At 44.5% G+C, this 16,261-nt stretch overlaps 1 protein-coding gene across 2 annotated transcripts in view; it reads left to right on the top strand.

The window, feature by feature from the left end:
- Nucleotides 1-3,107: 3,107 nt before the first annotated feature.
- The window catches only part of FUZ (fuzzy planar cell polarity protein), a 117,010-nt gene continuing 103,856 nt past the window's right edge, over nt 3,108-16,261 (top strand). For both annotated transcript variants that reach the window (XR_012252417.1, XM_073655947.1), the window contains exon 1: nt 3,108-3,307. Coding sequence is in view for 1 of the 2 variants with exons in the window: in XM_073655947.1 (XP_073512048.1) it covers nt 3,221-3,307 (87 nt within the window). In the remaining variant the exon portion in view is untranslated. The remainder of the gene's footprint in view (nt 3,308-16,261) is intronic.

Below are 16,261 nucleotides of genomic sequence, written 5' to 3'. Positions count from 1 at the left end.
TTTGAATCTGAGATTAGATTTTGGGGAGGAAGATACTGTCCTCTCTTGGTTAAACCATGGAGTCTGTCCGTGCCGTGTATGTTTTACTCCGAAACACTATCCTTTGAATAGCCGGCCGAGGACTATGCGTCTCGGATGACTAGTTCGAGACCAGTATCTGGCAGCTTCTTCTTGCCCCGATCCCCTAAACAGACAGGTATCACACATATGGAGAAATCTACCAGTCTAGGGGAGCGGAGCAGGTGTCACGAGTGTGTCAGGTTTGACAGTCATTCTGGACCCGGCTGTAGAAGGTCACTGCGCTTGGCCTTACAGACACCTTCTTGATCCTTTCATCAGGACCCAGCGGTGATCTCCACCTTCTGCTACTAATTAACATACCCTTGCTGGATCTTTAAATACACTCACTTTCTCCAGAGAATCACTGGTGATAGAAGTATATTCCTCTGTTCAGGTCTGGAATTCTAGCAGTCGGCTAGATTCTTCTTGGAGTTCTTTTGTGGATTGTAGTCGCGATCTCTCTGGTGTCTTCTTAAAGCTAAGTGTATCCCCTTGTCTGTTTTCCTTATTTGTCTTTAGTTGCAGTGGGGCTGACTAGTGCTCACCCCTCCCCCTCCCTACCTAGGGCCTAGCTCCAGGGTCAGCCAGGGCTAAGGTATCCTGCTCAGCGATAGGTGTGGAACCTATTTAGGGATGATAGGGGAGTCAGGGTGTTGTTAGATCTGCCTAAAGGTCTCCACTTTCCCTAGTTGCTGGGCTTCCCCCCTTTCCCCGTCGTATGCTTGGTCCTTTCCATACCTAGCATGACAACAGGAGAAGCCATCGGAGACTTGTCTCAGCCTGGTCCCCCGAGACGCAAAGTCCCTGGCCAGCTTTTCAAAGCATTTTTAATGAATTTGGACCTACTCAATCACGCTCTTCAAGGCTCATTTTGTCAACTTTTGGTGGTGATTCTCATTTTTTTTTTCAGTATAGCCAATAGTAAAGGATAAATGACTGGCATGATTGTAACAGGAGCAGGTAAAAACGTTCAGCAGTAAAAATGAGATTCAAAAGGATGGTGCTCAAATTCAACTGGGCAAATATGAACCAATTATTCCAAGAAGGAACAGTGACAATCGCTGAATTTATAAATCTTCTTACATGTGAGGCCTGATAGAGCACAGGAGAATGCGAAACAGTTGTTGCCTCTTTATTCCAACCCTTCTACATGTTTGTCAAGATAGTGTTGTGAATAAAAGAAGATATATCAATTCGGTGAGCACCACCTTCTCTTCTTTGAATATTTTTTTTTCTTTTTTTAGTATGATGTCAAAATGTTTATGCCTGTTTTAGGTCACACCTCTCCATTTTATGCCCCCTTCACATCCTTTCCCACCCTTTGAATGCACATCCAGATATCTGGCCAACATTTGGCAAGTTAGAAACTTTTCGGAAGCAAGGCTTTTCATGAGGTTTCGGTCCAAGAGGTCTCCCGTTTTTTTGTGGCCTCATTGAGGTTTCATGAGAGTGGGCGGGTATGAATAAGGCGTGAATGCAAGGGGTCCAGGTGTTTTGTGACCCACTGATGATCACCGCTACTGGTGTGACCGTTATCATTGGGGGAAGCTGTGGACAAATTAATTAGTCCTCCAGGCTAGGAGACATTTTAGAACCTCATTGAAGAGTCAGCAGCCACAGGAGTTGGGGGCAGGGTGACAGAGGAGCCCAGACTCCCTATAGATAAGGCAGAGATGGTGTGCTTCCCCCTTCCGTTCTAGTGATCGTCAAGTGTTGGGCGAGAGCCAGAGCTGCAAGGCCTTAGCAGACCAAGATCAGCTCTGCAGTGCAAACAAGAGGCTAAATTTACCCTGTAACTTGGGCTAATATACCAGCCCTGATTACAGGGGAAATCAGCAATATAAAAATATATTTAAATTTTGAAATTCCCACTCACTCCAAAAGTCTTTTATTATGTTATGAAGGACGGGGGGTGGGGGGGTACAATGTTTGAAACACATAAAAAAAAAAATCTTATGTCCGATGCTAATTATTGTTACAGAAAGAGTAACACAATTTAGAATGCATTTAGTGTTCCTTGTAATTGTAAAAAAAAAAAAAATGAAAACAGAGGCATTTCGATTTTTTCCTTTCCATTTTCCTCCTGATTTCAGCAAAAAAATATAAAAAATACAAATATAAAAAATAACATAAAAATTAGGCCTCACTTATCACAAAAAAAAGGCAAAATTTTTTTTTTTTTTTTTACAAATCTTAAAACTGCGTGAATGGAAAAAAAAAACAATCCTAATATTAGGGACATAAATGGGGTAAAAATGGCTGGTATTTAACTGGTTAAAAACTATGTGCCCGATTCATTACTGCATTTAGTTTTTTGTTGTTGTGATTTTTGTTGTTTTTATTGTCTATTTTCCATTTGCGCCTTTTCTAAGTCTATCTTATATGTGTTTGTTTTTTACATTTGTAAACACAATAGTGTTGTTAAGTGCAGAAATGTCGCATTTTTGCATACAAAAAAAGTTGCATCAAATAGGAAAACTGTAATAAATAGAGCCGAAAAATAGACAAAAAATTGCAAGAGCAGAAAAAAAAGCTAAATAATAGAGCAGAAAAATATGTAAAAATTGCGATAAATAGAGCAGAAAAAATGTAAAAAAAATTGCAATAGAGCAGAAAAAAATGCAAAAAAATACAATAAATAGAGTAGAAAAAAATGCAATAAATAGCAGCATTCCTACATGTGGGACTATGGGCCTGGGGGCTTCTTTCTGGTGTTTTGCCATCATTGCCTCCACAAGATATGACTAATGGATGAGTAATTTGACCCCCAAGTTGCCGCTGTTTGCTCTCAGGAGCCCTCTCACGTCCCTGTTTGTCCCTGCCTGCTGTCTGTGCTGCTCTGCTGCAGTCCTGCCCTCCACTATCCCATCTGCAGCAGGATTGCAGCACTAGCACAAATGACGGCGGCCATGACTGACAGCGGAGTGTACCACTAGCCTCTCTCCATAGGGGGAGCTTCCTCCCACACTGACCTCTAGCGGCCAGTCACGGCATTGCTCCAATACTACTTTCTCTACTACGTAATTTTCCCCGCCCCCTTCTGTAACCTAGCAACCGCTTCTCTTGTTGCTCTCTTCCCGGCATGCTTTTCGAAAAGCAAGATGGCGGCTGCCAGCTGTGATGGTTTCCATGGCAGAGATCGTGATGATTCGTGATAGAAATGGAGGAGAGCTCGGTGTTTTTGCTGTGCCTGACGGCCAGCAGCGGGGTGCCGCTGTACAGCAGGAGCAGGGGCAGCAGCAGGCAGGTAATGAGGGCACATGGGGAGTTATATGGGGGGAGACCTCACACTATACGCGCCCCAACATTATGGAGGATTCTTAAAATCTGCAGAGGTCACTTCCATTGACTTCTGCGGCCACGTCCCCTTGTCTAAGGGTCCCAAACTCATCCGTGGCAGCTCAGATAGTCAGTGTATGGGTAGTGGGTGTAATAATAATATTAGCAAATACTTCCAATTATAAATGTAGTATACTTCTTCTGATTAGCTATGTTGCTTACCCCCATGTGCAGGGCATTGCAGTAAATTAGGTATCCATGGTTACAACCACTAGCAACTAGCTAACTGTCACTATATGAGTGCTTGTAACCATGGATACTTTAGCTGCTGCAATGCGGTAAGATGCATAGCTAATCAGAAGAACTATCCTACATTTCTAATTGGAGGTATTTGCTAACATTATTATTATTACACCTACATATTGGGGTAGGATTTTGGAGATGGGAATACCCCTTTAAGTCCATCAAGTTCAACCTATAGCATAACAGAGGAAGGCAAAAACCCCATGGGGCAGACAGTAATGGCTCCATATTAGGGGAAATATTACTTCCTCACTCCATACAGACTAGTTCCCCGGATCAAAGCCCCCATCACAGAATCTAGTACCCAAAATGTGTAATATATTTATCAAGAAAGGCATCCAGGCCCCTCTTGAAATTTAGTAGTGAATCAATTATTCCATGTGGCAGAGAGCTCAATAGTCTCACTGCTCTTACCGTAAGGAAGCCGTAGTCTCACCGCTCTTACCGTAAAGAATCCGCGTCTGTGATTGATTAAACCTTCTTTCCTCTAGACGTACACAATGCCCCCTTGTCCCCGTCACAGGCCCACGTGTAAAAAGATCATTATACAGATCTCTGTACTGTCCCCATATATATTTGTATGTTTAATGAGATCTCCCCTAAGCCTTCGATTTTCTAAACTGAATAACACCAACTTTGATAACCTGTCTTGGTACTAGTCACCCAGTCCTCTAATAACCTTGGTCGCTCTTCTCTGCACCCGCTCTAGTTCAGCTATGTCTTTCTTATACACCGGAGACCAAAATTGTACCCAGTATCTAAGTGTGGCCACACTAGTGACTTGTATATAGGTAAAATTATGTTCTCCTCATGAGCATCTATGCCTCTTTTATTGCATCCATTATTTTATTTGCCTTGGCAGCAGCTGCCTGACGCTGATCACTAAAGTGGAGTTTCCCATCCACACATACACCCAAGTCTTTTTCAGCGACAGTTTTACCCAGTACATAATTATACATTTTATTTCCTCTGCCCAAGTGCATGACCTTACATTTATCTAAATTAAATTAAATTTAAATTTTCATTTCTCTGCCCAAGCCTCCAGCTTTCATAAATCATTCTGTAATATTAAATTATACTCCTCTGTGTTGATTACCCTGAAGAATTTAGTATCATTTGCAAATATTGTAATTCTACTCTGTATGCCCCCAACAAGGTCATTAATAAATATGTTAAAAAGAAGAGGGTCCAATACTGACCCCTGTGGTATTTTACTGTTAACTGTGACCGAGTGTGTTCCATTAATAACTACCCTTTGTAGGTCATAGAAAGTTGAATAAAATGATACCTTGATATCTTTAATTCGATAATTTATTTACATTTTTCTTCATATGTAAATGAGCTGTTAAGATCTATGGACCGGACATAGATCTCCCTGAGAATCTGTCTCCTTATTTTATATGAAAGGGGGAATTACCCGTGTGAGAATGACAGTCTGCTCTCCTCATCTACATGTCTCACACTGGTAATGGCCCCTTTAATTTATAATAAGCTCAGAGGCAGATTCTCGGGGAGATCTATGTCCGGCCCACAGATCTTTACAGCTCATTTACATATGAAGAAAAACATGGATATCTCTAGAATAAGACATCTGATCACAGATATCAAGGTGTCATTTTATTCAGCTTCCTATTACCTACATGCCCATATAGACAGCTAAGGAGGGTGGATCCTACTGATAGATTCCCTTTACCATGTTAATGAGTTATCCGCTATCTATGTAACGGGATAACGTAATGATCTCTGGGGGTCCAAAGACTGAGACTCTACACCAGGGGTCCCCAAACCTTGACTTGTGGTTGTCTGCTCAGGTGAGTGCCCCTCTCAGCTATATCAATGTATGTTACGGTCTGCAGCGCTGACGTCACATCGACAGCGCTGCGATCAATTACTGAGCTCAAATTAACAGCACGAGCTGCTGAGCTCACTGATTGGCTGCAGCACTATTAATTTGAGATCAGCGTTGCAGACAACTTCAGATACTGGGAGCAGCGGCAGGGACTCAGCACTGGACCCAGATAGGGTGAGTAAGAAAGCGTGTTGTTTTATTACTAACTTATAGGAATAACCCTTCTGAAAGGGAACAACCCCTTTAAGGGGTTAGTAGATAGCGAAGTGCAAACCTGCTACTTTTTAATTTTACATGTATAGATGTGAAGGAGCATTCTGTCCTCCCTCCACTATGGAGCCAGGGAGGGATAGACAGGCTGTGTAAGGCCACGGCCCCACTATCAGTATTTGGTCAGTATTCGGTCAGTATTTTTTCTCAGGAGTGGGAGCCAAAACCAGGTGAGGAACAATCAGAGAAAAGGTATAATAGAAACAAGTCACCAATTCTGCATTTACCACCCACTCCTGGTTTTGGCTCCCACTCCTGAGAAAAAATACTGACCGAATACTGACCAAATACTGATAGTGGGGCCGTGGCCTTATGATTATATTATGTTAATAGGGAGTTCAGGGGCAGTGACGTTAGAGCCTGTTATATCTATTGGTGCACCTGTAAGGAGCAACTGTTAGGCTGTGTGCCCACGATGCGTTTTTAATGCGTTTCCGCAGCGTTTTTGCAGCTGCGGAAACGCATTAAAAACGCATGGTAGAAGGCCTGCCATGTTCCCCAATGATAATCCGCATGTGCTTTGCACATGCTGCGGAAATTTCCACTGCGGATTATCATTGCGGAAAAAACGCAGCACTACCAATTATTTTGCGGAAGTGCTGCGTTTTCGCCGCCATTGACTTGCATTAGAACGCGCCAATTCCGCAAGACTGCATCTTTACTTGCGTAATTGGCGCGTTCTAATGTGCGGATGGTACCCGGGTGTAGAGGAGAGGAGAGTCTCATCCACACCCAGGTACCATTAACCACTTCGCGCCAGAGCCTGTTTTTGCCTTCGTGACCGGGCCAATTTTTTCAATTCTGACCGCTGTCACTTTATGAGGTAATTACTCTGGAACGCTTCAGCGGATCCCCCTGATTCTGAGACTGTTTTTTCGTGACATATTGTACTTCATGATAGTGGTAAAATTTCTTCGATATCACTTGCGTTTGATTGTGAAAAAATCGGAAATTTGGCGAAAATTTTGAAAATTTTGCAATTTTCAAACTTTGAATTTTCATGCCCTTTAATCAGAGAGATATGTCACACAAAAGAGTTAATAAATAACATTGCCCACATGTCTACTTCACATCAGCACAATTTTGGAACCAAAATTTTTTTTTGTTAGGAAGCTATAAGGGTTAAAAGTTCACCAGCGATTTCTCATTTTTACAACAAAATTTACAAAAACATTTTTTTTAGGGACCACATCTTATTTGAAGTGACTTTGAGGAGCCTTTATGACAGAAAATACCCAAAAGTGATACCATTCTAAAAACTGCACCCCTCAAGGTGCTCAAAACCACATTCAAGAACTTTATTAACCCTTCAGGTGCTTCACAGGAATTTTTGGAATGTGGAAGAAAACAATGAACATTTAACTTTTTTTCACAAAACTGCTACTTTAACCTCAAATTTTTAATTTTCACAAGGGCAGCCAGAAAAAATGGACCCCAAAATGTGTTGTGTAATTTCTCCTGAGCACGCTGATACCCCATATGTGGTGCAAAGCCACTGTTTGGGCGCACGGCATGGCTTGGAAGGTAAGGAGCGCCATTTGACTTTTGGAATGGAAATTTGACTGGAATGGATAACGGACGCCATGTTGCATTTGGAGAGCCCCTGAGGTGCCTAAACAGAGGAAACCCCCAACAAGTGACCCCATTTTGGAAACTAGACCCCTCAAGGAACTTATCTAGATGTGTGGTGAGCACCTTGAACCCCCAGGGGCTTCACAGAATTTTATAATGTTGAAGTGTGAAAATAAAAAAAACACATTTTTAACACAAAACTGCTACTTTAGCCTCAAATTTTTAATTTTCACAAGGGCAGCCAGAAAAAATGGACCCCAACATGTGTTGTGCAATTTCTCCTGAGCACTCTGATACCCCATATGTGGTGCAAAGCCACTGTTTGGGCGCACGGCATGGCTTGGAAGGTAAGGAGCGCCATTTGACTTTTGGAATGGAAATTTGACTGGAATGGATAGCGGACGCCATGTTGCATTTGGAGAGCCCCTGAGGTGCCTAAACAGAGGAAACCCACAACAAGTGACCGAATTTTACAATCTACTCCTCTGTATAAATTAATCTAGTGGTGGGAAAATAAGTAGATAGGTAAATGGTCACTAAACCCATAGATGAATTCCCACAGAGGTGTCATTTCTATAATGGGGTCACTTCAGGGGGGATTATGCTGTTCTGGCACTTTTCAGAGTACCAGAGCTAAAGAATCCCCCCTGAAGTGACCCCATTTTGGAAATGAAACCCCTCTGGGAATTCATCTATGGGTTTAGTGACCATTTTAACTCAATGGATGATTTCCAGAAACAAGCACGCAATGGAAGGCTTAGATTCTGGAGAACCCCCCCTGGAAATTAAGTGAGCTCTACTCGAATGTGTCATTCACTAAATGAACCAAATGTTTGAATGACAAATTGGGATACATTTTTACAGTTTAAAAACGTGGTTCTGTGTGGAAGATTTTAAAGCAGTCAGTGACGCATAAGGCTGGCAATGATGGGCATTGTGGGCAATAGTAGCGGGTATCACGCCTCATTCCTCTCTTAGTACATACACGACATCTTTTCTGGGGGTTCCTTCTTGTTTCCGTTGCTGGAATAAGTGCAATAAAATGTCGCTCAGTGAGTCTTTTCACATCCTCAGATTCTAATGGATGAGCGGGGCTAACACTTTGAAAGACAAGATTTTCAATTACCTTTTCTTGATAATCAAGAAAAGGATCTGAATTTCCTGCTTTTTTGTACAACACAAAAGAATTGTATGTGGCCACCTGAAACAAATAAATAACCAACTTTTTATACCTGGTATGGCTGTAGAACCTGGTCTGCAAGGTCCACACCCCCCATGTGTTTGTTGTAGTCAATGACTGACACAGGTTTTTGCTTCGGAGTGGTGGATCCTAGTTCTACAGTGGCCCTTGTGGCATCTGTGTGGATCGAGCTGAGGACAAAAATATCCCTCTTATCCCTATATTTCAGGGCAAGCAGCTCTCCGTTGCGTACAGCCCCTGACTGCCCCTTTTGAAACTTTTGGTTGACCAATGGTTGTGGAAACCCCTGACGGTTTTTACGGATGGTCCCACAAGCCCCGATGTTGTGTTCAACCAGACTTTTAAATAGGGGTATGCTGGTGTAATAATTGTCCACATATAGATTGTAGCCTTTTTGAAAAAATGGACTTATCAGCTCCCAAACAATTTTTCCAGATGTCCCCAGATAAGTAGGGCATCCTGGTGGGTTTAGTTGGCTATCTTTCCCCTCATATATGCGAAAAGCGGATGTGTATCCGGTTGAACTTTCGCACATTTTATAGAGCTTTATTCCAAACCTTGCCCTTTTAGATGGGATAAATTGCTTGAGGTGCAGTCTTCCTTTGAATTTTACAAGGGACTCGTCTATAGAAATATTTTGTGTTGGGGTGTAGAGGCTTAAGAATTTTTCTGACAAATTTTCAATGATGGGTCTAATTTTATATAACCTGTCATGTTCTGGGGCATTTCTGGGCAGGCATTGACTATTGTCGTTAAAATGCCAAAACCGCATGAGCATTTCATAACGGGTCCTAGGCAGAACGACTGAAAACATAGGGGTGGCTTGAACAGGGTGATTGGACCAGTAGGATCGAATGCTCGGTTTTTTAACAAGCCCCATGGCAAATGTAAGTCCTAAAAATTTTTTTATTTCCGGGACATTAGTTGGTGTCCATAAATTTGCCCTAGCATAGTAAGATCGGGGATTCTGGCTTATGAATTGGGACGCGTATAAATTTGTTTGCACGACAATATGCTCTAGCAAGCTGTCTGTAAAAAACAAATTAAAAAAATGAATTGGTCCAAAATCTTCCACCTCCACATTTATACCAGGAATGGCGTTGAAATCAGGGCTGAATGGAGCAGCCGAATCTGAAGCCTCCCATCTGGGAAATGCTAGATCATGTGGCAACGCCCCTTGTACACTGGCGTGCGCCAATTCACTAGTAGCAGGGACAGCGCTTGTACTGGGCAGTGTTCCCTGATTTGGAGACGTTTCTCCAGTAGCGCTATTTGCCCCAATTGCTGTACTGGTCCTTGGGCTTGAGGATGGAACAGAATCACTGCTCATTTCTGGGCTCTCAGTGTCGCCGCTACTAAAGCCCTCAAAATCCATATCTCCATCTGAGATTGCGCTGTCATCAGTGTCAGAACACAGCAGGGCATACACCTCCTCTGCGGTATAAGTCTGACGGGCCATTTTATTTTTATATTTTTTGACTGGACTGAACGGACCGGACTGAAAGGACGGAACCGGACTGGACTGACCGGACTGATCTGACAGGACTGACTGACTGATGTGACAGGACTGACTGACAGATCTGACAGGACTGACTTACTGACAGATCTGACAGGACTGACTTACTGACAGATCTGACAGGACTGACTTACTGACAGATCTGACAGGACTGACTGACAGATCTGACTGACTGACAGATCTGACAGGACTGACTGACTGACATCTGACAGGACTGACAGATCTGACAGGACTGACTGACAGATCTGACAGGACTGACAGATCTGACTGACTGACAGATCTGACAGGACTGACAGATCTGACTGACTGACAGATCTGACAGGACTGACAGATCTGACTGACTGACAGATCTGACTGACTGACAGATCTGACAGGACTGACTGACTGACAGATCTGACAGATCTGACAGGACTGACAGGACTGACTGACTGACAGATCTGACTGACTGACAGATCTGACAGGACTGACTGACTGACAGATCTGACAGGACTGACTGACTGACAGATCTGACAGGACTGACTGACAGGACTGACTGACAGGACTGACTGACAGGACTGACTGACAGGACTGACAGGACTGACTGACAGATCTGACAGGACTGACAGATCTGACAGGACTGACAGATCTGACAGGACTGACTGACAGATCTGACAGGACTGACTGACTGACAGATCTGACAGGACTGACAGATCTGACTGACAGATCTGACAGGACTATCTGACAGATCTGACAGGACTGACAGATCTGACAGATCTGACAGGACTGACAGATCTGACAGATCTGACAGGACTGACAGATCTAACAGGACTGACTGACTGACAGGACTGACTGACTGACAGATCTGACAGGACTGACTGACTGACTGACTGACAGATCTGACAGGACTGACTGACAGATCTGACAGGACTGACTGACAGATCTGACAGGACTGACTGACTGACAGATCTGACAGGACTGACTGACTGACAGATCTGACAGGACTGACTGACAGATCTGACAGGACTGACTGACTGACAGATCTGACAGGACTGACTGACTGACAGATCTGACAGGACTGACTGACTGACAGATCTGACAGGACTGACTGACTGACAGATCTGACAGGACTGACTGACTGACTGACAGATCTGACAGGACTGACAGATCTGACTGGACTGATCTGACTGGACTGACTGATCTGACAGACTCACTAACCCTAACTCTTACTTTCCTTTTTATTTTTTATTTTTTTTACTTTCACAGTGGCAAGGCTGACAGCTCTTGTCACACTGTTTCTCCTCTGCTCTCTCACTGAGATCGGAGGAGAAACTGCATTTATCAGGCAGATCGCCCGGGAAAGTTTGTTGCTAAAACAAACTTCCCTGGTGATCTCTCTGATTGGCTGGTGTGACGCTGACATCATCGAGACCTGAGCCAATCAGGTCTCGATGATGTCAGAGGTCACAGCACCGGGATCCCCGCCGCTGACAGGTATGTGGGGGGTCCCGATCGCCGACCACCGGCTGTCCCTATCTTTTAAATGTCGCGATCGCTATGGATTGCGGCATCTAGAAGATAGGAACAGGTTAACATCATGGGGACCTGATCCAATCAGGTCCCCATGATGCCACATGTCAGAGCTATCGCTCTGAACCGGTACCGCAGCGCTAGCAGGACCCTGGGGGTCCTGAGCGCTGCGGGACCACCCACCGTTTTTAAACGTCGGCGCTGCACAGAGCCCAGGCAGCGCCGACGTTTATGTGCAGTGGGCGGTCCTGAACCGGTTAAAAAAGCTGTAAAAAAATAATAAAATAAATGTATACTTACCTTCTGGCGGCCCGCGCTGCGCTCCTCCTGGCTTCCTGGCACTTCGCGATGGAATGAAGGACCTGCGCTGACGTCAGAGTCATGTGACGGGTCACGCGACGCTGACGTCGGCACGTCCTTCACTCTACCGCTGCCGGCAGCCGGGACCGAGCGAAGCAAGTCTGCGCGGGCCATCGGAGGGTAAGTATATATTTATTTTTTTATTTTTTACCATTCTCTCGGGCACACTGTTTGCATGGATTTATATAGTGTGAGAAAAAAATGAACTTTTTAGGATTTACCAAATGGCTGCAATGAAACAAAGAGTGAAAAATGTAAAGGGGTCTGAATACTTTCCGTACCCACTGTGTGTATATTTTTTTCACACTGAAGGCATCAAAACTATGAATTAACACATGTGGAATTATATACTTAACAAAAAAGTGTGAAACAACTGAAAATATGTCTTATATTCTAGGTTCTTCAAAGTAGCCACCTTTTGCTTTGATGACTGCTTTGCACACTCTTGGCATTCTCTTGATGAGCTTCAAGAGGTAGTCACCGGAAATGGTCTTCCAACAATCTTGAAGGAGTTCCCAGAGATGCTTAGCACTTGTTGGCCCTTTTGCCTTCACTCTGCGGTCCAGCTCACCCCAAACCATCTCGATTGGGTTCAGGTCTGGTGACTGTGGAGGCCAGGTCATCTGGCGTAGCACCCCATCACTCTCCTTCTTGGTCAGATAGCCCTTACACAGCCTGGAGGTGTGTTTGGGGTCATTGTCCTGTTGAAAAATAAATGATGGTCCAACTAAACGCAGACCAGATGGAATAGCATGCCGCTGCAAGATGCTGTGGTAGCCATGCTGGTTCAGTATGCCTTCAATTTTGAATAAATCCTCAACAGTGTCACCAGCAAAGCACCCCCACACCATCACACCTCCTCCTCCATGCTTCCCGGTGGGAACAGGCATGTAGAGTCCATCCGTTCACCTTTTCTGCGTCACACAAAGACACGGTGGTTGGAACCAAAGATCTCAAATTTGGACTCATCAGACCAAAGCACAGATTTCCACTGGTCTATTGTCCATTCCTTGTGTTCTTTAGCCCAAACAAGTCTCTTCTGCTTGTTGCCTGTCCTTAGCAGTGGTTTCCTAGCAGCTATTTTACCATGAAGGCCTGCTGCACAAAGTCTCCTCTTAACAGTTGTTGTAGAGATGTGTCTGCTGCTAGAACTCTGTGTGGCATTGACCTGGTCTCTAATCTGAGCTGCTGTTAACCTGCGATTTCTGAGGCTGGTGACTCGGATAAACTTATCCTCAGAAGCAGAGGTGACTCTTGGTCTTCCTTTCCTGGGGCGGTCCTCATGTGAGCCAGTTTCTTTGTAGCGCTTGATGGTTTTTGCAACTGCACTTGGGGACACTTTCAAAGTTTTCCCAATTTTTCGGACTGACTGACCTTCATTTCTTAAAGTAATGATGGCCACTCGTTTTCTTTACTTAGAATTTGTATTATGGCAAGAAAAAAGCAGCTAACAGTCTATTCAGTAGGACTATCAGCTGTGTATCCACCAGACTTCTGCACAACACAACTGATGGTCCCAACCCCATTTATAAGGCAAGAAATCCCACTTATTAAACCTGACAGGGCACACCTGTGAAGTGAAGACCATTTCCGGTGACTACCTCTTGAAGCTCATCAAGAGAATGCCAAGAGTGTGCAAAGCAGTCATCAAAGCAAAAGGTGGCTACTTTGAAGAACCTAGAATATAAGACATATTTTCAGTTGTTTCACACTTTTTTGTTAAGTATATAATTCCACATGTGTTAATTCATAGTTTTGATGCCTTCAGTGCGAATGTACAATTTTCAAAGTCATGAAAATACAGAAAAATCTTTAAATGAGAAGGTGTGTCCAAACTTTTGGTCTGTACTGTATATATGTGCCTTATTTCTGATTTTCTGCAGTCACTGATGGATACTGTCCACTAGATGGTGGTATTACACTTCGCTATTTGCTGTGCTGCATCTTTTTTTTTTTTTTTCTCCAGTTAACATTGGCTGGTGGTTACAAGCTATAATTAGTAGTAATCATTTTTATAATAATAATTTTTATTTATATAGCACCAACATATTCCGCTTCACTTTACAGTTAAGATGTATGCATTGTAAATTGTTCTGTAATTACTAGGAATAATGAAGATTATGATCACGGCTGTTAACATGTCAATCCCGTGATGTGATCGCCATGCCTTGACAGCCGCCCTCATCCTGGTATGCTTGGCCCCCCTCATCCTGGTATGCTTGGCCCCCCTCATCCTGGTATGCTTGGCCCCCCTCATCCTGGTATGCTTGGCCCCTCCTCATCCTGGTATGCTTGGCCCCTCCTCATCCTGGTATGCTTGGCCCCTCCTCATCCTGGTATGCTTGGCCCCTCCTCATCCTGGTATGCCTGGCGGCCCCACATCTTGGTATGCCTGGCGGCCCCACATCTTGGTATGCCTGGCGGCCCCACATCTTGGTGTGCCTGGCGGCCCCACATCTTGGTGTGCCTGGCGGCCCCACATCTTGGTGTGCCTGGCGGCCCCACATCTTGGTGTGCCTGGCGGCCCCACATCTTGGTGTGCCTGGCGGCCCCACATCTTGGTGTGCCTGGCGGCCCCACATCTTGGTGTGCCTGGCGGCCCCACATCTTGGTGTGCCTGGCGGCCCCACATCTTGGTATGCCTGGCGGCCCCACATCTTGGTATGCCTGGCAGCCCCACATCTTGGTATGCCTGGCAGCCCCACATCCTGGTATGCCTGGCACCCCCATCTCCTTTGCACAAAAAAATAAACACTCTTACTCACCTTTCTTCTTCTCTCCTCCAGCGCTGTGTCCTCCTCTGCAGCCAGCACAGATCTCCCTGTGTGAGCCGCGCATGACGTAACTGACACGTACGTTCACACAGGGAGATGCTGTGCCGGAAGAGTCACTGCTCCCCACGCTGGGACTGTGTGCGTGGGGAGCAGTGACTGCATGCTCCTGGATAGCGGGCGCACACTGGAGCCGCAGTGCTGCTCCTGCTGCCGGGCGGTTGCGTGTGCCCGCTATTAAAGAGCATGAATATTCACCCCCTCTCCACTCCCATGGGCGTGGAGAGGGGGTGAATATTCATGCTCTTTAGTAGCGGGCACAAATGACTGCCGAGCGCTGCAGGAGCTGCGCTGCGGCTACACTGTACACCTGTGATTAAGGGCAATGAATATTCAGTGAATATTCATTTTCTTAACCCCTTTAAAGCCCATAACGTACTAATACGCGTCTGTGCCCTGGGCTTTAAGAGGCTGACCCATATTAGTACGTCATGGCGATCGCGCACGCGCGCACACAGGCTGTGCGGGCGCGATCGCCGCCGGGTGTCAGCTGATTGTCACAGCTGACACCCGGTACTATGTGCAGGGAGCGGTCCCGCACCGCTCCCGGCACATTAACCCCCGCAATGCTGCGATCGAAGTCGATCGCAGCATTGCGGTGGCTAAGGGGAGGTGATCGGTATACTCACCTCCTCTTCCGGCCTCCAGCGCTGTCTGCCGCGTCTTCCCGGATGTTGCCATGACGACCCGATGTCGTCATGACAACATCCGGGTCACCAGACAGCAGGAAGATTCTTTGGTCATGTGCAGTGCACGACCAAACTATCTTCTCACTGTGCAGCGTTGACAGCCTGCATAGCACAGGGATGGTGCTCCATCCCTATGCTATGCAGGCGATCAGAATAAAAAAAGTGAAAGTCCCATAGTGGGACAAAGTAAACAAATAAAAAAACTGTCAGAAAGTGAAAAAAAAAAATTGTAAAAATATAAAAAAAAAATAATCCACCAAAAATAAAAATATAATGTACCCATCAATAAATATTATTATGAAAAAACAAACAAACAATAAAAGTACACATATTTGGTATCACCGCGTCCGGAACGACCTGACCTATAAAATTGTCCCACTAGTTAACCCCTTCAGTGAACACGGTAAAAAACAAAACAAAAAAACGAAGCAAAAAACAATGCTTTATCATCATACCGCCAAACAAAAAATGGAATAACACGCGATCAAAAAGACGAATATAAATAAAAATGGTACCGCTGAAAACGTCATCTCGTCCCGCAAAAAACAAGCCACCACACAGCTCCATCATCCAAAAAATCAAAAAGTTATAGCTCTCAGAATAAAGCGATGCAAAAAAATAATTTTTTCTATAAAATAGCTTTTATTGTGTAAAAGCGCCAAAACATAGAAAAATGATATAAATGTGGTACCGCTGTAAACGTACAGACCCGAAGAATAAAGCTGCCTTATCAATTTTACCACATGCGGAGTAGAATAAAAAAATTAAAAAAAAAGCAATTCCTGAATTGTTGTTTTTTGTTTATTCTGCCTCCCAAAAGCTGGA

This window comes from Phyllobates terribilis, unplaced genomic scaffold, assembly GCF_046119375.1.
Source record: "Phyllobates terribilis strain yellow unplaced genomic scaffold, ASM4611937v1 Scaffold_12__6_contigs__length_324123572, whole genome shotgun sequence".
Lineage (NCBI taxonomy): Eukaryota > Metazoa > Chordata > Amphibia > Anura > Dendrobatidae > Phyllobates > Phyllobates terribilis.
This window is presented reverse-complemented; position numbering and strand designations above follow the sequence as displayed.